Raw genomic sequence first — 22,332 nt, 5'->3', positions numbered from 1 at the left:
GCGAGAGTTATCGTTTTCATCTTATCATCCCAATTATTTGCCATCGCGATCAAAAGAAATTGGGAGAGGAATTCCCGCAGCGGAACTTTTCCGTCGTACGTATCGGGCTTCAATTTAAAGCCCGTTTTCGCGCGAAAATCGTTGGTCGACTCAATCGCGGCTATCGCACAAGTTCCCTGTATATTATGTGTGTCCCCGGAAGCTCTATTATTAGAAGGACTTAGCTGATTTTGCTGTGACATCCGCTGTTTAAGTTGTCGTAATTGATCGTCCTTTTTTCAAAGAAGAACTTCGAAGTGAGCTTGTTGTTGCTCTCGCTCAGCACGCATTTCCCGCAGTTCTCGCAATGCAGTTTGGAGCATTTCCGACTCGGAGGAAGTCTCGTTGACAGAACGACGTTCCGCTCGAGATCGCGTTGCTCTCGGAGAATGACTCGTTGCCATTATGTCGCAGTTCTTCCTTGTTGGTCCTTTGGAATGTCGTGGGCGATCCCGGACGAGCCCCCAAAATGTTGCGCTTTCCGGACCCTTCTCGTGCGGTCACACACACACACAATCACTCTCACTTGCGCGCGAAATGAAATGAAGACTCGTTTGAACACAAGTTAAGTTTTTAATGGGTCGACCCAGGGAAAATACAGTTGAAGATAAATTACATTTTGTAATAATTAATGGAAATCGTGTCTGCGGTGTCGTAACGTCAATCGGACTTGACAGCTAGACCAAGACTGACAGATGGCGACGATAAACAAAAGTAAGTCGGAGGTTGTTTATCAACAACTCTCTTGACGACGATCTCCTGGAAACGTCTTAGGAAATGAGAGTGCAGATCCAGGGGCGCAACAATATAATTATAGAATTTTAATTAATATATAAAAAAATAGCAAAAAATCTTTAATATACAATAGCTTTAAATTATTGACGTTATAAATTTTATTGTAACCATACCGATATTGTTTTGAGCCAGGGACAATACTCTAATGGCTCGTGGACCTTTTAAAGAGGCAGTAGGTACCGTAGTCAAATTGTTGCCATCAAGATATAGCTCCTCCAAATTCGTACATCCTTTTAAGGTTCCTCCTTCAATACTTCTAAGACCATTTCTACTGAGATCGAGTATTTTGAGTTTTTCCATGTTGTGAAATCCGTTACTAGAAAATATAGGGTTTAGACTATCACCCAACAGATTATCGGCAAGTCGAAGCTCAAATAGTTCACTCTGAAATTTCAATACACGATCTGTTAACCGATAGATCATATTGCTTGACAAGTCCAGTTTCCTAAGAGTTAGAGTGAAATTAAGATCTTCTGGTAAAGTTTGATAGCCACAATATTTCTGGCTAATCGATATAATTGGCTGATCATATAAGATGTTCGCAGTGTCGCGAGTAAAAATCACTCGATCGCAGTCCATTTCAATTAATTGTGGATTATTCATGGATAGAGCACACTGGCAAGGAATCGGAAGATCCTGTTTCAGTTCAATGCAGGGTTTCCATTGCGCTTGATTTAATGGAAGGATACTCCACAATAGAATAATCGTGAACAGATGCGAGCTAGAAAAAATAAAAATTTAAATTGAGAATAATAATATAATAAAATCTCTCTTTCTCTCCTCCCCCTCTCCTTCTCTTTCCCCCTCCCTCTCCTCCCTTTTTCTCCTCTTTCTCCCCCTTCTCCCTCTCTCTCTGCATTCAGTTTTTTCCTTTTATTTTTTTTCTATTTTTTCCTTTTTTTAGTATTATAATATATTACATATTATAGTATTTATATTGTAATATATCTTACACCGTAAGAGAGTTACATGTAGTGAACAGAATGAACAGTAAAGATTATACCCGTATACAGCTCGTTTCTAGTTAAAATTAGATTATCAAATTTTAATACCGTCTAAATTTAATTTAGTTTTAGTTTTTAATAAACTAATCAATATTGAGTCTTTGTCATATAATAAAAATGACTTTATACTTTAATATATAGTCTTATAAACGATAATATTGTTATGTCCGCGAATATAGAAATAGTTACTTCTAAATTTAAGAAAAGATTGATGTCACCATCATACTATTATAATTTTCAGCACAATGTCGCACTGGATCCCAACTTATATGTATAATAAACACATAACATAACTATTGTTAAAACTATAATTATTCGGACGATACGCGAGTGTCCACAAATCGCTTCATTTTGTGCTTACAGCACCTCTATCCGGACACAACTTCGCGAGACTGTCGCTGAGCTTCTTCTCCTTTTTGTCTTCTCAGTATTCTCTGTGTCGCATTTTGCAGTAACGAGCAACGCATATATTTTGTACGTTTGTTAAATAAAATGCACTATTGTATTAATATATAGCTTTTTTTACTCTGTTAAATTAAGCAATTTAACTTTAATTATTAAGGGAATGCTGCAGGTATGTTTTTACCGACCAAATGCGAATATTTAGATTTTTTTATATACCTTTTTATTAACTATAGTGATCAATAAATCCTTTTCCACGATTACAGTACTTATATAAACGGACCGCGCTAACTATGATTGCATATATAAATCATATAAAAATCAAAAATTACAATTTTGTTATCGACTTTATTTGTGTCAGTGCGTAACAATACTTATTTAATAAAAAAGTTCTGCAGTTTGTCTGCGCATAAAATATAGTATACGCGATAAGATAATATGAAGAAATATTAGTGAACAATTAAAAGGGAAATTGCAAGTCTAATAAAAAAGTTATATATTAAAAACATTTTCACGCATATGTGTTATATACGTGCATATGTTTAGATGTGTGGTGCTAACCTATCAGAGTTCGGTTGTCACTCCAGCATCCCCTTAATTTTAATTTGTAGTCAAATTAACTCTTGTAACAAATTTCTTTTTGTTTATGACCTTTTTTTACTGTTGGAATGTTTTGTTGTGTGTGTGTCCTGATTGTAAATTGATTATATTAAAATATATAATTGATTAATATCTACTCAAGAATATAGTATTCCTTTCTGCGCTTTAGTCAACAGGTTATGGTAGTAAAGTCGTTTAAAGAAAGAATAGATATAATATAAAAGATATTTAAAATTTAAAATTGCTATTTAAATTTGAATCAAAGACAGTTAACCTTCTTTAAGTATGATAGTTGAAGATGGAGAAAAGTATTGAGTTCCGCTGTTTAACGGCACAAATTTTAATAATTAGAAATTTAGGATTGAGACTCTACTGACAGAACAAGATTTAATAATAAATTAATACAATTGTCGCTCGTATATTGAAAACAAAGTGATAAATATAAGGCCAACTTATCGAGCTGAATATTCGAGATGTTCAGTCAACTACCATTTATTACATGTATAAATTATAAAACTACAGTCATTATATTAAAACTAACGCAAATTACAATCATTCTATAAACGTTTCGACCGCACGCGGTCTTCTTCAGTATAATTATTGAAATATAAATTCTTACAATTCACATAATATTGAAATTTAATTATAGTTATTCAGAATCAAGAGTTTTTGAGTAATTAACGCGTGTTTCAATCCGTCCTGTCCAACAATGTTCGCCTCGATATGATCCCTGATTTTGTTCAGATCTCGGATAGTTTCATCGTTAATATGCGAGAAATTAACCCGTTCCGTAGGCGCTGCGATTTATAAAAAATTACCGATCAACGCATGTCCAAATTATAATATGTATCCCCTACAATTGGTAGTATGCTTACCTATCATCGTTCTTCTTGATAATTTTGCTACTTATTAACAGTTATTAAGGATGACACATAACAAACCAACAATACAGAAAGACAGCTCATTTTAAACTCTACTTGATCGGAGAGCGTGCGTGTTTATATATGATCTAATATCTATGTTTTACTCGTTAATGTCCTATTTGTCCTATTATTATTTCTTGTTCGCTAATATATCCAAAATATCAAAATACGACTCGCTAAGTAACTCAGTATCTTTGTTTAAATTTAGTCCATTTTTTTGTTCCTTGATATGTAGCATCTCAGAAATGAGTCTTTTATAATAATTATTTTCGTTGTCCATGATCTTAACATTGTCCCAATTAAAAGTATGATGTTCATTTATTATGTGTTCAGAAATTACTGAATGTTTCGTTGAGTCCAACCTAATATTATTTTTATGTTCTTTTATTCGCGTCTGCAATTGCCTCTTTGTTTGGCCTACATAAGATGCATTACAATTATTGCAACTGATCTTATAAACCACATTCGAATTGCATGGATGTTTAGTTTTATCTTTCTGCGCTTTAATAATATTATCCAGTTTGTTGAGACATCTATACCCTACCATACAATTTTTATTTTTTACCGAGGAAACAATCATTTCTGAGATCCCATCTATATACGGAATGACAAAGAATTTTTTATTGACCGAGTCATTTCTTATACTTTTTGTTCTTTCTATGTTGGCCTGTCTCTCTATAATGCTCCCCTTAGATATGATGTGTTCTATCCGATGATTAATTTTGTTAAAAATCAGATCAAGAGGGTAACCATTGCTTCTGAGTATATTAATAATTAACTCCAAATTTTTATTAAAAAATAGTGGATGTGATAGCAATAGACATCTGTCTACAAGGTTATATATTATTCCTATTTTGTGGCATAGTGGGTGGTTTGAATAAAATGATAACGTCCTTCCTGAGAAGGTTTCTTTTTGATACCAGTCTATATATATTTTGTTATTAATAATTTTAAGTGATAAATCTAAGAAATTCAAGCTATGGTTAACCTCTTGTTCGACCGTGAATTTAAGTCTTTCATGATAGTTGTTAAAATTATTCACAATCTGAGTCATATTAGTCATAGAGGTGGCCACTATTATGTCATCCACATAACGAAAATAAAACAAACATTCCAAATTCAACGCTTTGAGAACTGTATCCTCAAGATCTTGCATAACCAGGTCTGCAATAATTGGTGATAACGGTGACCCCATAGGGGTCCCAAACGTCTGTTTATAAATTATGTCATCAAATGTAAAATATGTAGAAGTCAATATGAATTTTATACCCCCCAAAAATTCGTTTTTCGGTATTTTAGTATTTATTCCAATGTGATCCCATCTATCGTTAATACCGTCAATCGCAAGATCCAGAGGAACGTTCGTAAACAAAGACACCACATCCAAGGAAAACATCCTATCATTCTCATCAATCTTTTTACCAGACAATATGCTGTACAAATCAAAACTATTATTAATATGACTTTTCGCTTTGGGTAGACTAGTTCGTAAGGTGTTTTGTAAAAACGAAGCCAGCGAGTATAGAGCTGTATCAACCGATGAAACTATGATTCTAACTGGATAGTTTTCCTTATGGATTTTAGGTAATCCATACGCTTTTGGAAGGAGAGAATCACTACAACGTAATTTATAATATTCGTTTTTTGAAATATAATCTTCCTTAAGCCATCTCTTCAACAAATCATTCAAATCGTTCTCTATTTTTTTGCACGGATTTTTTTTAACAATAGTGTAAGTGTTGACATCTTTTAAAACGTTTTCCATTTTGTTAATATAATGAGATCTTTCCATTGCCACCGTAGCATTACCCTTGTCCGCGCGTGTGAATAGAACATTCGGATTGTCTTTACAAAATTTTATTAAATCTCTGTGTAAGATTTAATAACTTATATAGAAAAGTTATATAAAGAAATGGTGGAAATATTAATTTAAGATACAAATGGAGCAACGGAATGCAAAAGAAGTAAGCCTTGCTGAACATAGAAAGAACAGGAAGTGCAGGTTTCAACTCATACATAGAATTCCTCATAGTTATTTGGAGTATGCAAAGGATCAAGAAACTGCATATGATATTTGGCAATCTCTATGTAGTACGTTTGAAAGGAAAAGAATCACGGGATAGCTTATTCGAAAAACTCTTCTATCGATGAAATTTAATGCTGCCAACGATATTCTTTCAAATTATTTGTTGAAATTTGACAAGCTTATACGTGAATTGCGGTTTACCGGAGCGAAATTAGAAAAATCAGACATTGTGTTTCATCTTTTACTAACAATGCCTACGGAGTATGATACTGTTGTAACTGCAATAGAAACTCTTTCTATTGAGAAAATTAACTTAAATTAATTAAGTTTTGTAAAGAATCGGCTACTTGATGAAGAATCAAAGCAAAGTGATCTAAAACGAAAATCAAAAGGCGAGGTACAATCTTCTACAGCTTTCACAATAGGTAATAATATCGTTAGTAAAAATAAATATAAAAACAAACCAATTCAAAACAAAACTGGTCAACAACGTTTTCTGTTTGCTTGTAATAATTGTGGTATAAAAGGACACAAAGCTATAGATTGTCGTAGGAGACCACAAAATAAAATAAATCAGAATAATAATACGAAAACAGCCAATGTAGCTTCGAAGGAGATTTAACTAAAACTGGAGAAACTGGAAATTATTGTTTTCCGGTCTTCATTCGAAATTGTAATAAACGTACAATTAATTGGCTATTAGATTCAGGAGTATCTGAACATTTTGCAGGTAACAATGTGCCACTCAGAAATATTAGAAAACTATCAAGTCCTATAAATATTTCAATTACAAAAACTGGAACTTTTCTTCAAACTAGTCAAGTTGGAGAAAATAAAAGTAGTACGTATAGTTGATGGTAATGAGAATGTTATTAAAATTAAATATGTGTTGATAATTCCTGATTTACAGTAAAATCTGTCGGTTCCAAAATTAGAAATAAATGGATTTCGTGTAATTTTTGAAGGTAGAAAGGGACTAAGAAATAAAGAAAATAGCTGTAGCGTTGAGACAAAAATAACAAATCTATATGTTAAGCTTCAGATGTAAGGAAGCAAATGCAAATGCATGTACAATAACTGAAAAGTCTTGAACTGTGACACAAGCGAATGGGGCATCTGAATATCGACAGTGAGAAACATCTTTAAGATTAAGTGGAAGGAATTAAAGAAGATCTGAGCAAATCAACAATGGCAATATGCCAAACTTACATTGAAGGAAAACAGACGTAACAACCACACAAGCAGACACGAATTCGAGCAAAACGTCCGCTGCAACTCATTCATAGTGACTTATTCGGTCCAGTAACTTCTACGTCTTATGATAAGAAGAGGTATGTTCTAACTTTTGTTGATGATTATTTTTTGTTGGTGATCATTTTACTACAGTATACTTACTCAAGCATAAATCTGAAATACTTCATTACTTTAAATGTTATAAAGCAATGGCCAACTGCTCATTTTAATTTAAAGATAAGTCGATTTAGGTGCGACAATGGGCGTGAGTATATTTCAAATGAAATAAAGAAGTTTTTCTAAGGAAAAGGAATTCAATTTGAATTTAAGATGTACTCCTCAATAAAATGTAATATCTGAACATATAAATAGGATTCTAATTGAAAGAACACGTTGTGTGTTACTCGGTTCAAAACTTGCTAAAAGTTTTTGGTTTGAAGCTATACTGGAAACTATATACGTAGTAAAAGTCCTACCTCTGCACTAAATGGAAAAATTCCTGCTGCAATGTGAAATAATAAGAAACTGTCAATAAACAAACTCAGAGTTTTTTGATGTATTGCATTTCTATGTATACCAAAGAAAATTTTATCAGAAAAATTTGAAACAAGATCGAAGAAATGTTATATGACAGGTTACTGCGTTAATGAATATTGTTTATGATGTCCTGAAGATAAAAAAATTCTATTCGGCAAGAACGTCATATTTGATAAAACTAAATTTGAATTTGATGATTATGGATCATTCTATCAAGAAAATCAACTTCAAGAGATTCCAGAAAAGAAGAACAAAAAAGATTTTAAAATACAACAAGAGTTTATAGCAATAAAGTTCTAGGAAGGCCTGAGTTAAAAAAAGTCGAATAATATATCTAGTAATTCTATTATAGTAAAGATGAATTCTTTGATTTCGAGGATGTGTCACAAGAGAAATCAATTAACTTATCTCGACGAAGTGAGAGATTAAAATCAAGACCTAAGTATCTAAAAAAGTATGCAGCACTTGCTTTAAATGTGGAAGGTTTTATTAATGATGTGCCTGAAACATTCGAGGACATTGAATCCAGAGAAGACAAGGAATAATGGATTCATGCAATTCAGGAGAAGTTTGCAGCTTTGGATTTGAATCATACATGAAATTTAGTAAAACTTTCTACTGGAAAACGACCTATAGACAACAAATGGATTTTTAGAATTAAAGCTAATAGTAAAAAAGAATAGAAGCGTTATAAAACTCGTTTGATCATCAAAGGTTGTTCACAAAGAAGAGGACTTGATTACAAAGAAACTTATGCACCTGTAGCGATATTAACGGTGAGAATTTTATTATTAGTAATTATTGAAGATAATTTTCCTGATTATCAAATGGATGTTAAAAATGCATTTTTGCATGGCGTGCTTAAGGAAGAGATTTAGATAAAAATTCCAGTAGGATATAAATGTCAACAAAATCTTGTAGGCTTCGGAAGACTCTATATGGAACAATTAAACAAACATCAAGAGCATGGATCGAAATATTTGATAACTTTGTGTGAAAAGCCACGGTTTACGAAACTCGGAAACAGACAAGTGTCTGTATGTTAATAAAACAGGAAATTATAAACTTTTTTTACTGCTTTATGTTGATGATATAATTATTACGGGAAATGATTTGAAGAAAATTTAAGAAATTAAGTCTGTTTTAAGCAGAAGATTTTATATGAAAGACCTAGGTGAATTACATTTATTTTTAGGAATCAATATCAAAAGAACAAATGATAAATTGTTTATAAATCAAGCATTGTATCCTCAAAAACTTTTGAAGCGTTGACCGCTGTGATTTTGCATAAAAAAAATAAAAGTTAAAAAATTACAGTTTTTTTAGCTCATAGGCTTGCATCAGCTTATAAGAATAGTTATATTTAATACAAAAGTTCTGCAGTTTATTTGAGCAAAAAATATGGCGCTCCCAATAGATATTATGAAAGAATAATATAGAAGTAATAAAAATAAGATTCAAAGTCTGTATCAAAAGATTCGTAATTGAATTAATTATGTATGTATATGTGCATGCGGAATTGATGGCATAAAATAGCAAAAGTTAGTTACAGGACAGCGCTCCCCATTCATTATTATCAGTACTTTCATTGTGAAAAAATTTTCAATTTGTATATTCAATAAAAAGTGAACCTAACCTAACTTAAAATCAGTAAAACAAAACTACGGCAACATCCCCTTAAATGGTGCACTATATAGTAATATTAATGTAATTTTGAATAGCACCATCAAGATCACAAAAAAATTATACTTTGAATTTTTTAAATGGAAATCCTTACTTTTATTTGCATATTCCTTCAAAGGACAAAGTGATTAATACAGAAGGGAGAATTGATAAATTTTCTGGAGGAGAAAGAGTGGAGTACAATGAATGAGAATGCGAGAGAAGATGAGGAAGGAGAGTGGACATTTACAAGAGGGAAGGGGAACACAGTGATAGATTATCACCTTTAAAAAAAGGTAAAAAAAGGCGACCAGTTAAGGGCACACCATTAACAAAAATTATCCATTGCAAACCCATGTACAATAGAATTGTATGAAAAATTATCGATTATAAACCAATGTACAATCGTAACAAAAGTAATGAAATAAAAAAAAAATTGCGCCAAGTGAAAGTAGAAACTTGTACCAGTGGAAAATTAAAGTTGCAGACATATATAGAGTCGTATAATGAATCAATAAAAATTTAAATTTGCAAATGTAAAATTGTACCATAAAAAACTTATCTTTTAAAAAAAAAGATAAACAAGATGCCAAGTCCATGCGCCATGTGAAAAAGTGTTAAACAAAAAAGTATTTTTAAGTAAAAAAATCTATCAATTGACAAAAATTTATGTTCTAAAATTAATATCTCTACAAAAAGTAATGTCCAATTATTGCGCGAATAAATAAACATTTTTATAAAATATTAAAATTTAAAAACTTATGCAAATTTAAAATTAATATAAAATAAAAAGAAATAAAAAAATTTTAGTTAAAAAAACTGGGCGCGCTGCTAAATAATATTCTAATGATATTAAAATTAAATTGTTACTTTTAAACTCATTGCAGCGCGCCCAGTTTTTTTAACTAAAATTTTTTTATTTCTTTTTATTTTATATTAATTTTAAATTTGCATAAGTTTTTAAATTTTAATTTTTTATAAAAATGTTTATTTATTCGCGCAATAATTGGACATTACTTTTTGTAGAGATATTAATTTTAGAACATAAATTTTTGTCAATTGATAGATTTTTTTACTTAAAAATACTTTTTTGTTTAACACTTTTTCACATGGCGCATGGACTTGGCATCTTGTTTATCTTTTTTTTTAAAAGATAAGTTTTTTTATGGTACAATTTTACATTTGCAAATTTAAATTTTTATTGATTCATTATACGACTCTATATATGTCTGCAACTTTAATTTTCCACTGGTACAAGTTTCTACTTTCACTTGGCGCAATTTTTTTTTTATTTCATTACTTTTGTTACGATTGTACATTGGTTTATAATCGATAATTTTTCATACAATTCTATTGTACATGGGTTTGCAATGGATAATTTTTGTTAATGGTGTGCCCTTAACTGGTCGCCTTTTTTTACCTTTTTTTAAAGGTGAGTTTTTAGAGATTATATCATTCATTTTTGTATATGATAAGCATCTTTAAATAAATAAGCAAATTCAATTTTTCTGGCATTTTCTTATTTTAGGTACATATATATCCAATAATTAATATACAAAATTAAATATTATTCATCACACAATTTGTATCAAAATAATATATTTTTAAAAATTTATTTTAAATTTATTTAATCATTTTTATCATTGTGATTGTAGTGGCAAGGATTTTATTGCTCAGTGTCATTGCAAGCATCTGGCCTGTATATACCATAATATATTGTGTAATACATTGGCTAAGTATGACAATATGGATTTTGATAGATTCCCATGGAATATTGGAATTTTGTCGGACTTGCAGTCATCCACCACATATGCAGCCTACAATTAACGAACGCATTTATTCCATATTATTTGCTTCCGTTATTGGCATAGTGCACATTTTTATATATCTCAATGCTGTAGATAGCAAAACATTTTGAAAACATCTATCTTTCTATGTTATCTGCTTTTTTGAAAATATTGCAGCAAATTTATTATGGCAATATGCTTGTCCTCCTGCAGTTAAAGAGGCTTAGTACTTTAATATAATCTTTATTATTTGTATCATTTCCTTTTTCTTGGGAATTACAGCAATGCTTTTGTACTATATTGTCTTGCATCCCTCAAAAAGACAACATACTTCAAACGCACCAGTTCAAGCAATGTAACTTTGATATTTATTTACTTTAAAAAATGAGAGATAAATTATACAATATGCAATTAACCTTATCTTATGACTTTTATAAATCTTATGATAAAATCTAACTCTCTCTTAATCTTTATTATGAAAAGAATCTCGGTATTATATGAAATAATTTCATTGTATAGTTTAACTTTCAAAAATTTTGCAAAATAAAATAACTCACATTGTATTTCTACCATATATTATATATAAAAAAAAGATAGGTAAATATAAATAAATAAATATATATTTATGATATACAATAAATAAATATATATTTATATTTATATATATATATATATATATATATATAAAATGTTGGATTTTTATTATATATATATAATTTCAAAAAATCTTTTTTATATGCTATTGAATTTTAATACATACAATTTTGATTATATGTATTATAATTGATTATATTTATAAGTATTTTTATATTATCTTAAAAAGACTGCATAGAATTATTTGTGCGACACTCTTATATGTATGTATAATTAATAGGGACCAACTACACATTTTTTTTTCCACTGAATAAAAACAATCTCAATATTAAAATTAAATTATAAAAAAGATACTGTGATATTTTATTGATGAGAAATGTACATTTATAATTGTATTAAATACAAAAATAAACATGCCATGAATTACTATATATACATATTTTCATAATTATCAAACTTAAAAATATAATATTGTTACCAAAGAAGAAAGCACTATTTAAAAACTCTAAAAGTTCATAATTTGTTAAATTAGTAATTAAATACTGCATTTTGTATAATTTTTAAGCTTTATTCTTTTATTTTTCTTTATTTAATTGAATAGATATTAACATCCACAATGTAGCATACAGATTAAATTAACAACCAAAGAAATAAATCTTAACTTTGAAATATATTTTTGTTTCTTTTAAATATCAATCAACTGGATTTTGTACTACTATTAATATGAATTCTTTATCTGGTGCCATCATAATTTTATGTTTTTTGCTACGTATGCGCAAGAAAGTTAAATCATTTGTTGGATTCAAGTCACGTACGACAGAACGAGCTTTATCTGACAATTGACTTATCAAACCTGCGTATTGAACTGTTGTCGTATTATCTAATGTTGACTTTATAGGAATACCTAAAACAGATATAATTTTATAAATTTTTGTTTACAACTACAAGTAAATCATGTCAATGATCTCATGTAATACCTTCTGCATTCACCACTATTGTTCCAACTACCCTTTTATGAGACTGAATTTGTTTCATAGTTTCTTCAACCTCTTATAAATTATTTCATCGAAATTTATTAATAAAATTTTTATTTTAAATATTCCAATAACGGAAGCAAATCATATGGAATAAATGCGTTCTTTAATTGTAGGCTGCATATGTGGTGGATGACTGTAAGTCCGACAAAATTCCAATATTCCATGGGAATCTATCAAAATCTATATTGTCATACTTAGCCAATGTATTACGCAATATATTATGGTATATACAGGCCAGATGCTTGCAATGACACTGAGCAATAAGATCCTTGCCACTACAATCACAATGATAAAAATGATTAAATAAATTTTAAAAAATATATTATTTTGATACAAAGTGTGTGATGAATAATATTTAATTTTGTATATTAATTATTGGATATATATGTACCTGCAATAAGAAAATGCCAGAAAAATTGTAAAATAGTTCCTATAGCACTGATATTAGATTTATCTTGTTAAGCTAATCGAATGCTGCGATGATAACTAGCCATTGCCCAACCCATGCTCACAAGTGAGCTGATAATGCTACCTGCTTGATGTACAACTGAAAAAAATATAGAAGCTAATTAAGAAAATTATTAAAAATATATGCATACTCATACATAGGCATTTATATAATTGAAATATTATTGAAATAATAGCAAAATATCTGATTTTGTATCACAGACTGTAAACTTGCACATAAATTATTATGACAATAAATTTGCAAATAATAACATTAAAATTGAATGTAAAAATTGAAATTGAAAATTGAAAATATCTAACCCCGCACGCTGTCAATATAGCGGAGGGCAACTATCGCCGTCTGTTGTAAAACGTGCGAGATGGACATTTCCAATACATGCATCTATTCATGTGTTGTGTACGTGTGATATATGTGTGCGCATGTGTTGTATACGTGTGAATACGTGTAGCACGATACTACTATGTTTGCGTGGTCGATGATGATAATAATAATGATGATGACGGGGACGTTTCTTAAAAGAAATTTTTCATATTTCGACTTTGCAATTATATATCTCTGCTTACAAATCACGTAGAGCAGAAATAAAGACACTTTTATTATATAATTCAAACTCAATCTATCGATTAAGTCTAGTATAAACTCGATTGCTTCAGCCGTTATTGAGAATTCGAAATATTATAAAGACTCAAATGTCCGACTCGCGTTAAGATACACGGTGTCTCGGCTACGCCCTTAACTGGTCGCGAGACACTACCGTGTCTCTTGATGTAATAGGGATCGAAGAAAGCAGGGAAAAAGTGAGAGGACTGAGAATAGGGGACAATATAGACTCAGATTATCATCCGATAGAAATAAAAATAGAAATGAAAAGGAAAAAGATAAAAAGGAGGGAAAAGCAACAAGGGAGAGGAAAGGAGAATATAGGAAGCTGTGCAATAGGAAGAAGATGGAGAAAAATGAAAGATAGGAAAGGAAGGCAGCGGAGATGAAAAGGGAGAAAAGAGGTATGGGAAATAGTGAACAGGGAAAGGATGAGGAGGAAAGGGGTAAATGAGGAGATTGAGAAGAGAAAATAGTGAGGATATTTCATGAGGCTACTAGGAGAAGTTAAAGGAAAAGTGGAAAGGAGAGAGGAGAGGAAAGGAAGAAAAGAAAGAGAGGAGGAGGAAGAGAATGAAGAGAAGAAGGAAATAAGAAAAGAAGAGGTGAGAAAGGTAATAAAGAAATTGAAGGAAGCAAAGGCGGCAGGAATAGATAAAGTCCCAAGTAAAATATGAAATTAATAGTAGCAAAGATCCAAGGGTAGCAGATAGCCATTCTCTAAGAGAATCTTGACAATACGATTTAAATTCTTTTTATGAAAACTATGGTTTGTGATCGTCAAAGCTCTGTCCAAGAAACCAAGGATGACTCTTCGTTTATAGAAAAGTTTATGGGAAAGTGGTTGGAATTAAAATTCAGAAATCTCCTCGAGAACGTAGGTTTATGGAATCAGTCAAAGACGAGTAAGTTTTCAACTATATTAATCCTCATGTTGAGAAAATTAATTCTGTCCATATCTATTTCAATAGTAAACTGTATTTGTTTATGTAGAGAATTGAAAGTTGTAAGAATATAGTGGAATTGTTCCTTGAAAGCGGCTAAGATAATGTCGTCTAAGTAACGATAGTAGAAAATTAGAGGAAAAACTAACAAATTAATTGCCCTATTTTCGAGATCGCAAAAAACTAAGTCTGCTATAATTGGTGACAGGGAAGAGCCCATCGGAGTGCCAAAAATCTATATATAAATCAAGTTATTATATTAAAATCAAAATATGTTGAATTTAGAACAAATCTGAGGGTAATAATAAAGTCATTCTTAAAGATGGACGTACACTCTGAAATACTGTCACATCTACTAGACACACTTTCAATTGTCAAATCTATTGGTACTTTGGTAAAGAGTAAGACAACATTCAGAGAAGCCAGTTTCATATTTGAATCCAAGCTTATGCCGCTCAGTTCCTTAACAAATTAAAAACTATTGTTATAGTCTGAAATGATTTACAACTATATTATATTAAATATCATATTAGTAATAAATTAGTAAGTCGGCATTATATAATCGTTTGAGAAACGTTCTCACGTTCTCGCAAAGCGCTTATCGCGAGAAGACGCAAACGCGACAGAAAATAAGCGAAACGCCGGAAACCTCGAATCACAAGCGAAGAGTTAACCTGCTTCGCTTGCACCTAGATAAAAAACGCGTGAATAAAATTAGCCAATGGGAGAGCTTTTCTACATCTTCTCCCAAAAGATGTAGAAAAGACAGGAGACCACCACGAACGGAGAGCGAGGCGATGAAGTCAGTCGCTAACGAAAATCCAGACAGACAAGTCGCTAATCCGAATCTAACCGAATGTACAACACGCTGAATCCAGGATTAAATCAACTCCAGAGTTAAAGGAAATAAAGATTTATTGAAAAACTGAAATCTATTGCAAGACTAATCCGGAGTGGAGACGCCGCCGATTATTAGGATCCCCATCCTTTAAACGGCTGAGACCCGAAAAATTTTTCGTGTCTCACCAGAGACACAATAATTGGTGGCAGTGGTGGGATTATATCAGCCACAGGACCGACGTCGTCCCCATCATCTACAGCGGCGAAGACTTGTAAAAACACATAAAATTATAAAAAGTAAATTAATACAAATTGTCGCTCGTATATTGAAAACAAAGTGATAAATCTAAGGCCAACTTATCGAGCTGAATATTCGAGATGTTCAGTCAACTACCATTTATTACATGTATAAATTATAAAACTACAGTCATTAGATATTAAAACTAACGCAAATTAAAATCATTCTATAAACGTTTCGACCGCACGCGGTCTTCTTCAGTATAATTCTTGAAATATAAATTCATACAACTTCACATAATATCGGAATTTAATTATAATTATTCAGAATCGAGAGTCTTTGAGCAATTAACAAGTGTTCTAATTCGTCATGTCCAACAATGTTCGCCTCGATATGATCTCTGATTTTTCTTAGATCTCGGATAGTTTCATCGTTAATATGCGAGAAATTAACCCGTTCCGTAGGCGCTGCGATTAATAAAAAATTAACGATTGACGTATGTCTAAATTATAATATATATCCCCTACACTTGGTAATATGCTTACCTATCATCGTCCTTCTTGACAATTTTGCTACTTATTAACAGTTATTAAGGATGACACATAACAAACCAACAATACAGAAAGACAGCTCATTTTAAACTCTACTTGATCGGAGAGCGTGCGTGTTTATATATGATCTAATATCTATGTTTGACTCGTTAATGTCCTATTTGTCCTATTATTATTTATTGTTCGCTAATATATCCAAAATATATTATAAAAAGTGTTAGACGGGCACGTTAGTAACATTGACGGAAACAAGCAGAAGCCACGACAAGAAGAAGAGAAAGAGAGAACGGACAACACAAGCAGTACTACGAGCGATAAGCAGCTGAGGCCCGAAAGGAATCGCCGAAATCCAAGGATAACGCCGACCTACGACAACCTCACGGACAGCGCACCAACAAGGAGCAGCCGTTATCAGCACACGAGTGATCGAGTTGCAGCAGCCGCAGCCGACCCGTGTAAAGCGTAACAATGCGAGCCGTAATACTGTAAGTCCGAATTTATTTGATTGCGTGAATGTCGGAAGGTGACGAAACACTCCGACAAGCGATTACAAACCAATCGTGGTTGCATAGTACACCCGTATGGTTAACAACGCGAGTATTGCTTTTAACTGTGCAAAATCTCGAAAGTAATTCGTAGAAATTTAGACAGCGACTTGTCAAACAAAAATAATACCGAGTTACCTCCGAACATAATAAACAAACGAGAATATCCGTTTACTAGTTTTGACGCGAGTATATTCCCAAATAATCCGAGCGACTCCGTTCAAGTAACTCAAGACGAACCGCGTCGATTGCGACCGTATATCAGCCAAACTCCGAGTAGAGTATCTTCGCGGAGAGAATTTTCATTAACGTCATACGACAGCAAAATATTCGACCCCGAAGAAATTTATAGCGAAATAAATATGGCAGAAAATACAAACGCGGACGCGATTATTCCGCCAGCCGCGATAGATGCCGAAATAAGCATACTCCGACAAACCCTTGCCCAAATGGGACAAAATTTAGACGCCGCGTCACAACCCTCCGTCATAGCGCCCGGAGAATCTTCCCAAATGCTTAATATAATGCAAGCTATACATGCGGAGCTACATACAGTAAACACACGTATAGATAGGATAGAAGCCGCACGGGCATACACACACACAGACGAACGACGGGAGTCCGATTACGAGCCTTGTATGACTTACGGACGGACTGAGCGCGACGTACGAAATAGACGGAGTACTGCACGACAATATATGTCTCTAAAAGAAACGCGAATGATGATACTCAAATTCGACGGTACATCGCGACACCGCCTACAAGAATTTCTGAACGCATGCACATATACCATGCAAAACATACACCCCGAAGACGAAGAGTCTCTGATACAAGGCATACTATTGTATTTACTAAATTAAAGGATAAAGCCATGCAAGATTTCGAAACGCGAGACATACAAACGTTTGAAGAATTAAAACAACAACTAGAGACTGCATACCAAAGCAAGCAAAATACTGCCCACTTACAACTAGAATTCAATTCACTAGAGCAAAAATATGAGATAGCACAAAGTTTCGGGCAACGCGTCGACCAACTCGCGATGAATTTATACGATTCAATGATAGAGGGAGAGAACCATGCGAGCTCAGAGAAACGCACTATTTTACAAACGATCCAAAAACAAGCATTATTGAATTTTCAATTAGGGCTACGAAGCGACTTAAAAGTACTCGTACGCTCACAACAATATACGCGCGGAAGAGAGATTTATCGGACCTAGCACGTCACGGGCAACTAATTCCTCGCTATATAAACCTGAATCAGCGCGACAAGGACAGCAAACGACTGGACAGTGTTATAAATGCGGGAAAACCGGACATTACGGACGAGACTGTCGCAGCAAGATCAAGGTCCTACCAAAACCCGAAAAATACTCGCGCGTAACCGCCGTCGAAAAATTATGTACCCATTGCAAGAAACGTGGACATAATCGCAAAGAATGTTGAGAGTTAAACGGGCGACCGAAAAATAAGACGCTCCACGGAACAAACCAGAAGATCGAAAAAACTCGCGAAGTATTAATAAAATAGATAATCAAAGAATCCGGCAGGAAAGAAATTCCGATTCTGAACGTAGCAGCAATGAAGACGGAGAGCGCAGAGATAAGATTAAGAAGACTGGCGCGCTCGAATATCAGGTGACACACGTGTGCCGAACGCCAAGAAAGAGAGAGAGAGCGAGTTTAAATAAAATTACTCTGCCCATGCGAGAGGCAAAATACGGAAAAGTAAATATGCTATACGATTCAGGAGCCACGATTTTATTAATAAAAGTGAAACATTTAAAAGGCGCGACCGAAATCTACAATGATAAAATAATCCTCGTTGGAATAACCGGTTACAAAGCAAAGACGATCAGGAAAATGTACGCGACCATTGAGCTAAACGGAAACAAGATAAAACACGCGATTTACATCGTGAAGGATGATTTCCCGATGGAATACGACGGGATCATAGAAATCGATTTCCTCCAGAAGCAGCAAGTCACGTGTGATTACAAAAAACGCGAACTACAAATCGGAAACGCCGTCCTAAAGTTGCAACCGTATAACAAAATTATCTTACCGCTGCGTAGTGAAACAATTATACAAGCAATAACAAATCATAATAAGACAGGGATTATTCGAGCCAAAGAAGCCGCCCCAGGAATCTATATCGAACGATGTTTAGTAGAACCAAAGAACTACCAATGTCCCATCAGCGTAATTAATACAACTGATAAGCCGGTCGAGATCCACCTCTCGTAACCGTAGAAGACGTTTGCGAAGATAACGCGCACGATATATATACAGACGAGACTCCAAATCTATTAACGCGTCACGAACGAATCTGACAATTATTACGCACAGAACATTTAAATGAGGAAAAAAGGAAAGCGATACAGAAAATATGCGAAGAATATAGCGACGTGTTTTATTTAAGCGGAAAACCACTGTCATGCACAGCAACACTAAAACACGAGATAAGCACGCGCGCCGATACCTCACCCGTCAATGTGAGACCGTATCGCCTTCCTGAGAAACACAAATTAGAAGTGAACAAGCAAGTACAGGAAATGCTAAAAGACGGAATTATTAGTACAAGCATTAGCCAGTGGAATGCATCGTTATTAGTAGTGCCAAAAAAGGCTGACGCAACAGGCAAACCGCGATTAAGAGTAGTAGTCGATTTCCGGAAGTTAAATGAGTTAACTATAGGCGATTCATTTCTACTGCCAAATATTACCGATATTTTGGATCAGCTGGGAAACGCGAAGTATTTTACGACACTCGACCTCGCATCCGAATATTACCAGATACCGATGGCCGAGCGCGACAAAAATAAAACAGCCTTCTTGACTCCCTACGGACACTACGAGTTTAATAGAATGCCGTTTGGACTTAAAAACGCGCCTGCGACTTTTTAACGACTCATGAACTCGGTGCTAATCGGGATACAAGAGCTCCGATGTCTCGTTTATCTCGACGACATTGTTATATACGGATCCAGTTTAGAGGATCACAACAGAAGACTCGCGGAAGTATTACAACGCCTACAGAAACACAGTTTCAAACTACAGCCTGACAAATGCGAATTTTTACACAAAGAGGTAATATACCTTGGACATATTATTTCCGAAAACGGTATACTGCCAGATCCGTCGAAATTAGAAGCGGTAAACAATTTTCCGACACCGCGGAAAGTAAAAGACGTACAGTCATTTATCGGACTAGCGGGTTATTACCGAAAATTTATAGAAAACTTTTCGCGAATTGCAAAACCATTAACAAAATTAACGAAGAAAACGGAAACGTTCGAATGGAAAATAGAACAACAAATTGCGTTTGAAAAATTAAAGGAAAAATTAATGACAGCGCCAGTGCTAAAGTATCCGGACTTTAATGAAGAATTCAATGTGACTACCGATGCCTCAGACTATGCAATCGGAGCCGTACTATCACAAGGAACGGTAGGCAAGGATAGACCTATCGCATACGCCAGCCGAGTATTATCTCGCGCGGAACAAAATTATAATACTACGGAAAAAGAACTATTGGCAATTGTATGGGCTGTTAAACATTTTCGACCATACATTTACGGCACAAAGTTTAAAATAATTACAGATCATAAACCTTTGATATGGTTGTTCAATGTAACTGATCTCGGGTCTAGATTAATCCGCTGGAGATTGAAGCTCGAGGAATATGATTATGAAATTATACACAAGGCCGGGCGAGCAAACGCGAATGCCGACGCGCTAAGCCGACAAGTAACCCGAGATATCACCGAGGAGAAAAGAAATAGAATCTTTAGATTAGAAGAAAACGAAGAAGACAAAGAAGAAAAGAAAGAAGAGGAAGAATTCGCCGATAACACAAGGAAATATTCTGAAGAAGAACAGAATCAAATACTCTACGAATATCACGATGCACCCACAGGAGGGCATCAAGGAATCGAACAAACAATCAAAAGAATTTAATTAAATCATAACTGGCCAGGATTGACAAAAAATGTCAAACGGTATATTGCCAAATGCAAATCCTGCCAAAAAAATAAGTTATCGCGACGAATAAAAGCAACCCTCGTGATCACAGATACTCCGAATAAACCATTCGAAAAATGTGCATTAGATATTCTCGGATCTCTAACAGTTACCATTAACGGAAACAAATACTTGTTAACATTTCAGGATAGCCTGACGAAACTTAGTAAAACGATACCGATCGCAAATCAAAAAGCAAATACCGTCGCGAAAGAGTTTGTCACGAAAATAATTTTTGAACACGGCATTCCTGAGAAAATTTTAATAGACCAAGGCACGAATTTTATGAGCGAAGTATTTAAAAATATATGCAAATTATTAAGAATAAAAAAGATACAAACAACCGCGTATCATCCCGAGAGTAATGGAGCATTAGAAAGATCGCACCACACATTAGTCAAATACTTGCAACAATATATAAATGCTGACCAAACCGACTGGGATAAATGGGTGCCATACGCAATGTTTACATATAACACCACTCCTCATATAGCTACGGGATATACCCCCTTTGAATAAATATACGGACGACAAGTCAAACTACCGACAGCACTAACGAGACCGCCCAAACTGACGTATAGCTACGATGACTATCTACAGGAACTAAGGAAAAAAATACGTGCATCGAATCAACTTGCGAAAGAAAATATTAAAGAAGAAAAAAATAAAAGCAAAAGAACACTGATAAATTCGCAAAAAAACCAAATTTAAAATAGGCGACAAGGTATTCGTATACAATGAGACACTCCGACGCGGACGATCCAAGAAATTAGACGCATTATGAGCAGGACCGTACACAATAATAGAGAAAAATTCAAGCGTGAATTATACAGTAAAGAAGGGAAGAAGAGCGATACGCATACACACAAACAGACTAAAACTGTTTATAGAAAACTAGGTACTCACCTAATTATCATCAGACAAGTCCCCTTCCAAGGCGTCTTGCAAGAAACAATAGGGAAAGAGTCTCCCCGCGTCCAGGGCCTTCCCTATTAGCCGGAGCGGAATCTCTGGCGCCCGCTCTACAGGCATCACACGCATTTCCTGCACACTCTGCACACCGGTGCGCATCAAAAGTAATCCGAAAGGACCAAAAAAAATTAACAATACGGCCTACGGCCTCATAGGCCCGCGCCAGCCGATCACGGGGCAACTCCGGTCCCACAATCGGCATCCGATAGGCACCCCAGAGGCACCACGCACCATCGGAGCACCCCGAGCATCTGGACTTAAACCAGGGCACAAAGTGTTGCCCGCAATACGAACAATAATCGTATCTGTACATCGTCTCGCGAAAAAGGTTGTCATAAAACTAAAAGGTGACTACAGAAGACACGTAGAACGAACGCCTCTCTTACCTGATAAAAAATTGCGAACAAAAGTATATGCCCACGATTAAAGATAAAATAAATACCCTATATATTATTACAGGGCACTCTCACTCTTAGTCTGCAACGCAGCAGTACTCAAGAAGCAAAGTGAG

At 33.9% G+C, this 22,332-nt stretch overlaps 2 protein-coding genes across 4 annotated transcripts in view; both read right to left on the bottom strand.

The window, feature by feature from the left end:
• Window positions 1-22,332, bottom strand: part of LOC114943642 (uncharacterized) — a 139,029-nt gene that overhangs the window by 45,480 nt on the left and 71,217 nt on the right. For all 3 annotated transcript variants that reach the window (XM_085480953.1, XM_085480955.1, XM_085480954.1), the window contains one exon: window positions 948-1,555. In XM_085480953.1, the coding sequence (XP_085337079.1) occupies window positions 948-1,555 (608 nt within the window). The remainder of the gene's footprint in view (window positions 1-947; window positions 1,556-22,332) is intronic.
• LOC146723878 (dynein light chain roadblock-type 2-like) lies at window positions 12,150-13,840 on the bottom strand. Its single transcript, XM_085480962.1, has 4 exons — window positions 13,408-13,840; window positions 13,031-13,186; window positions 12,580-12,914; window positions 12,150-12,506 (listed from the first exon to the last, which is right to left on the bottom strand). Exons 3-4 carry the CDS (start codon window positions 12,635-12,637, stop codon window positions 12,295-12,297), a joined length of 270 nt encoding a protein of 89 aa, XP_085337088.1. The 5' UTR covers window positions 12,638-12,914; window positions 13,031-13,186; window positions 13,408-13,840; the 3' UTR covers window positions 12,150-12,294.

Source organism: Nylanderia fulva, unplaced genomic scaffold, assembly GCF_048542155.1.
Source record: "Nylanderia fulva isolate GAGA-0341 unplaced genomic scaffold, ASM4854215v1 Scaffold162, whole genome shotgun sequence".
Lineage (NCBI taxonomy): Eukaryota > Metazoa > Arthropoda > Insecta > Hymenoptera > Formicidae > Nylanderia > Nylanderia fulva.
This window is presented reverse-complemented; position numbering and strand designations above follow the sequence as displayed.

Coding starts and splice junctions, on each gene's coding strand:
- LOC146723878 (XM_085480962.1), bottom strand. CDS start 12,637: ATGAAACAAATTCAGTCTCATAAAAGGGTAGTTGGAACAATAGTGGTG. Junction 12,507..12,579: donor AATAGTGGTGAATGCAGAAG/GTATTACATGAG, acceptor TATCTGTTTTAG/GTATTCCTATAAAGTCAACA.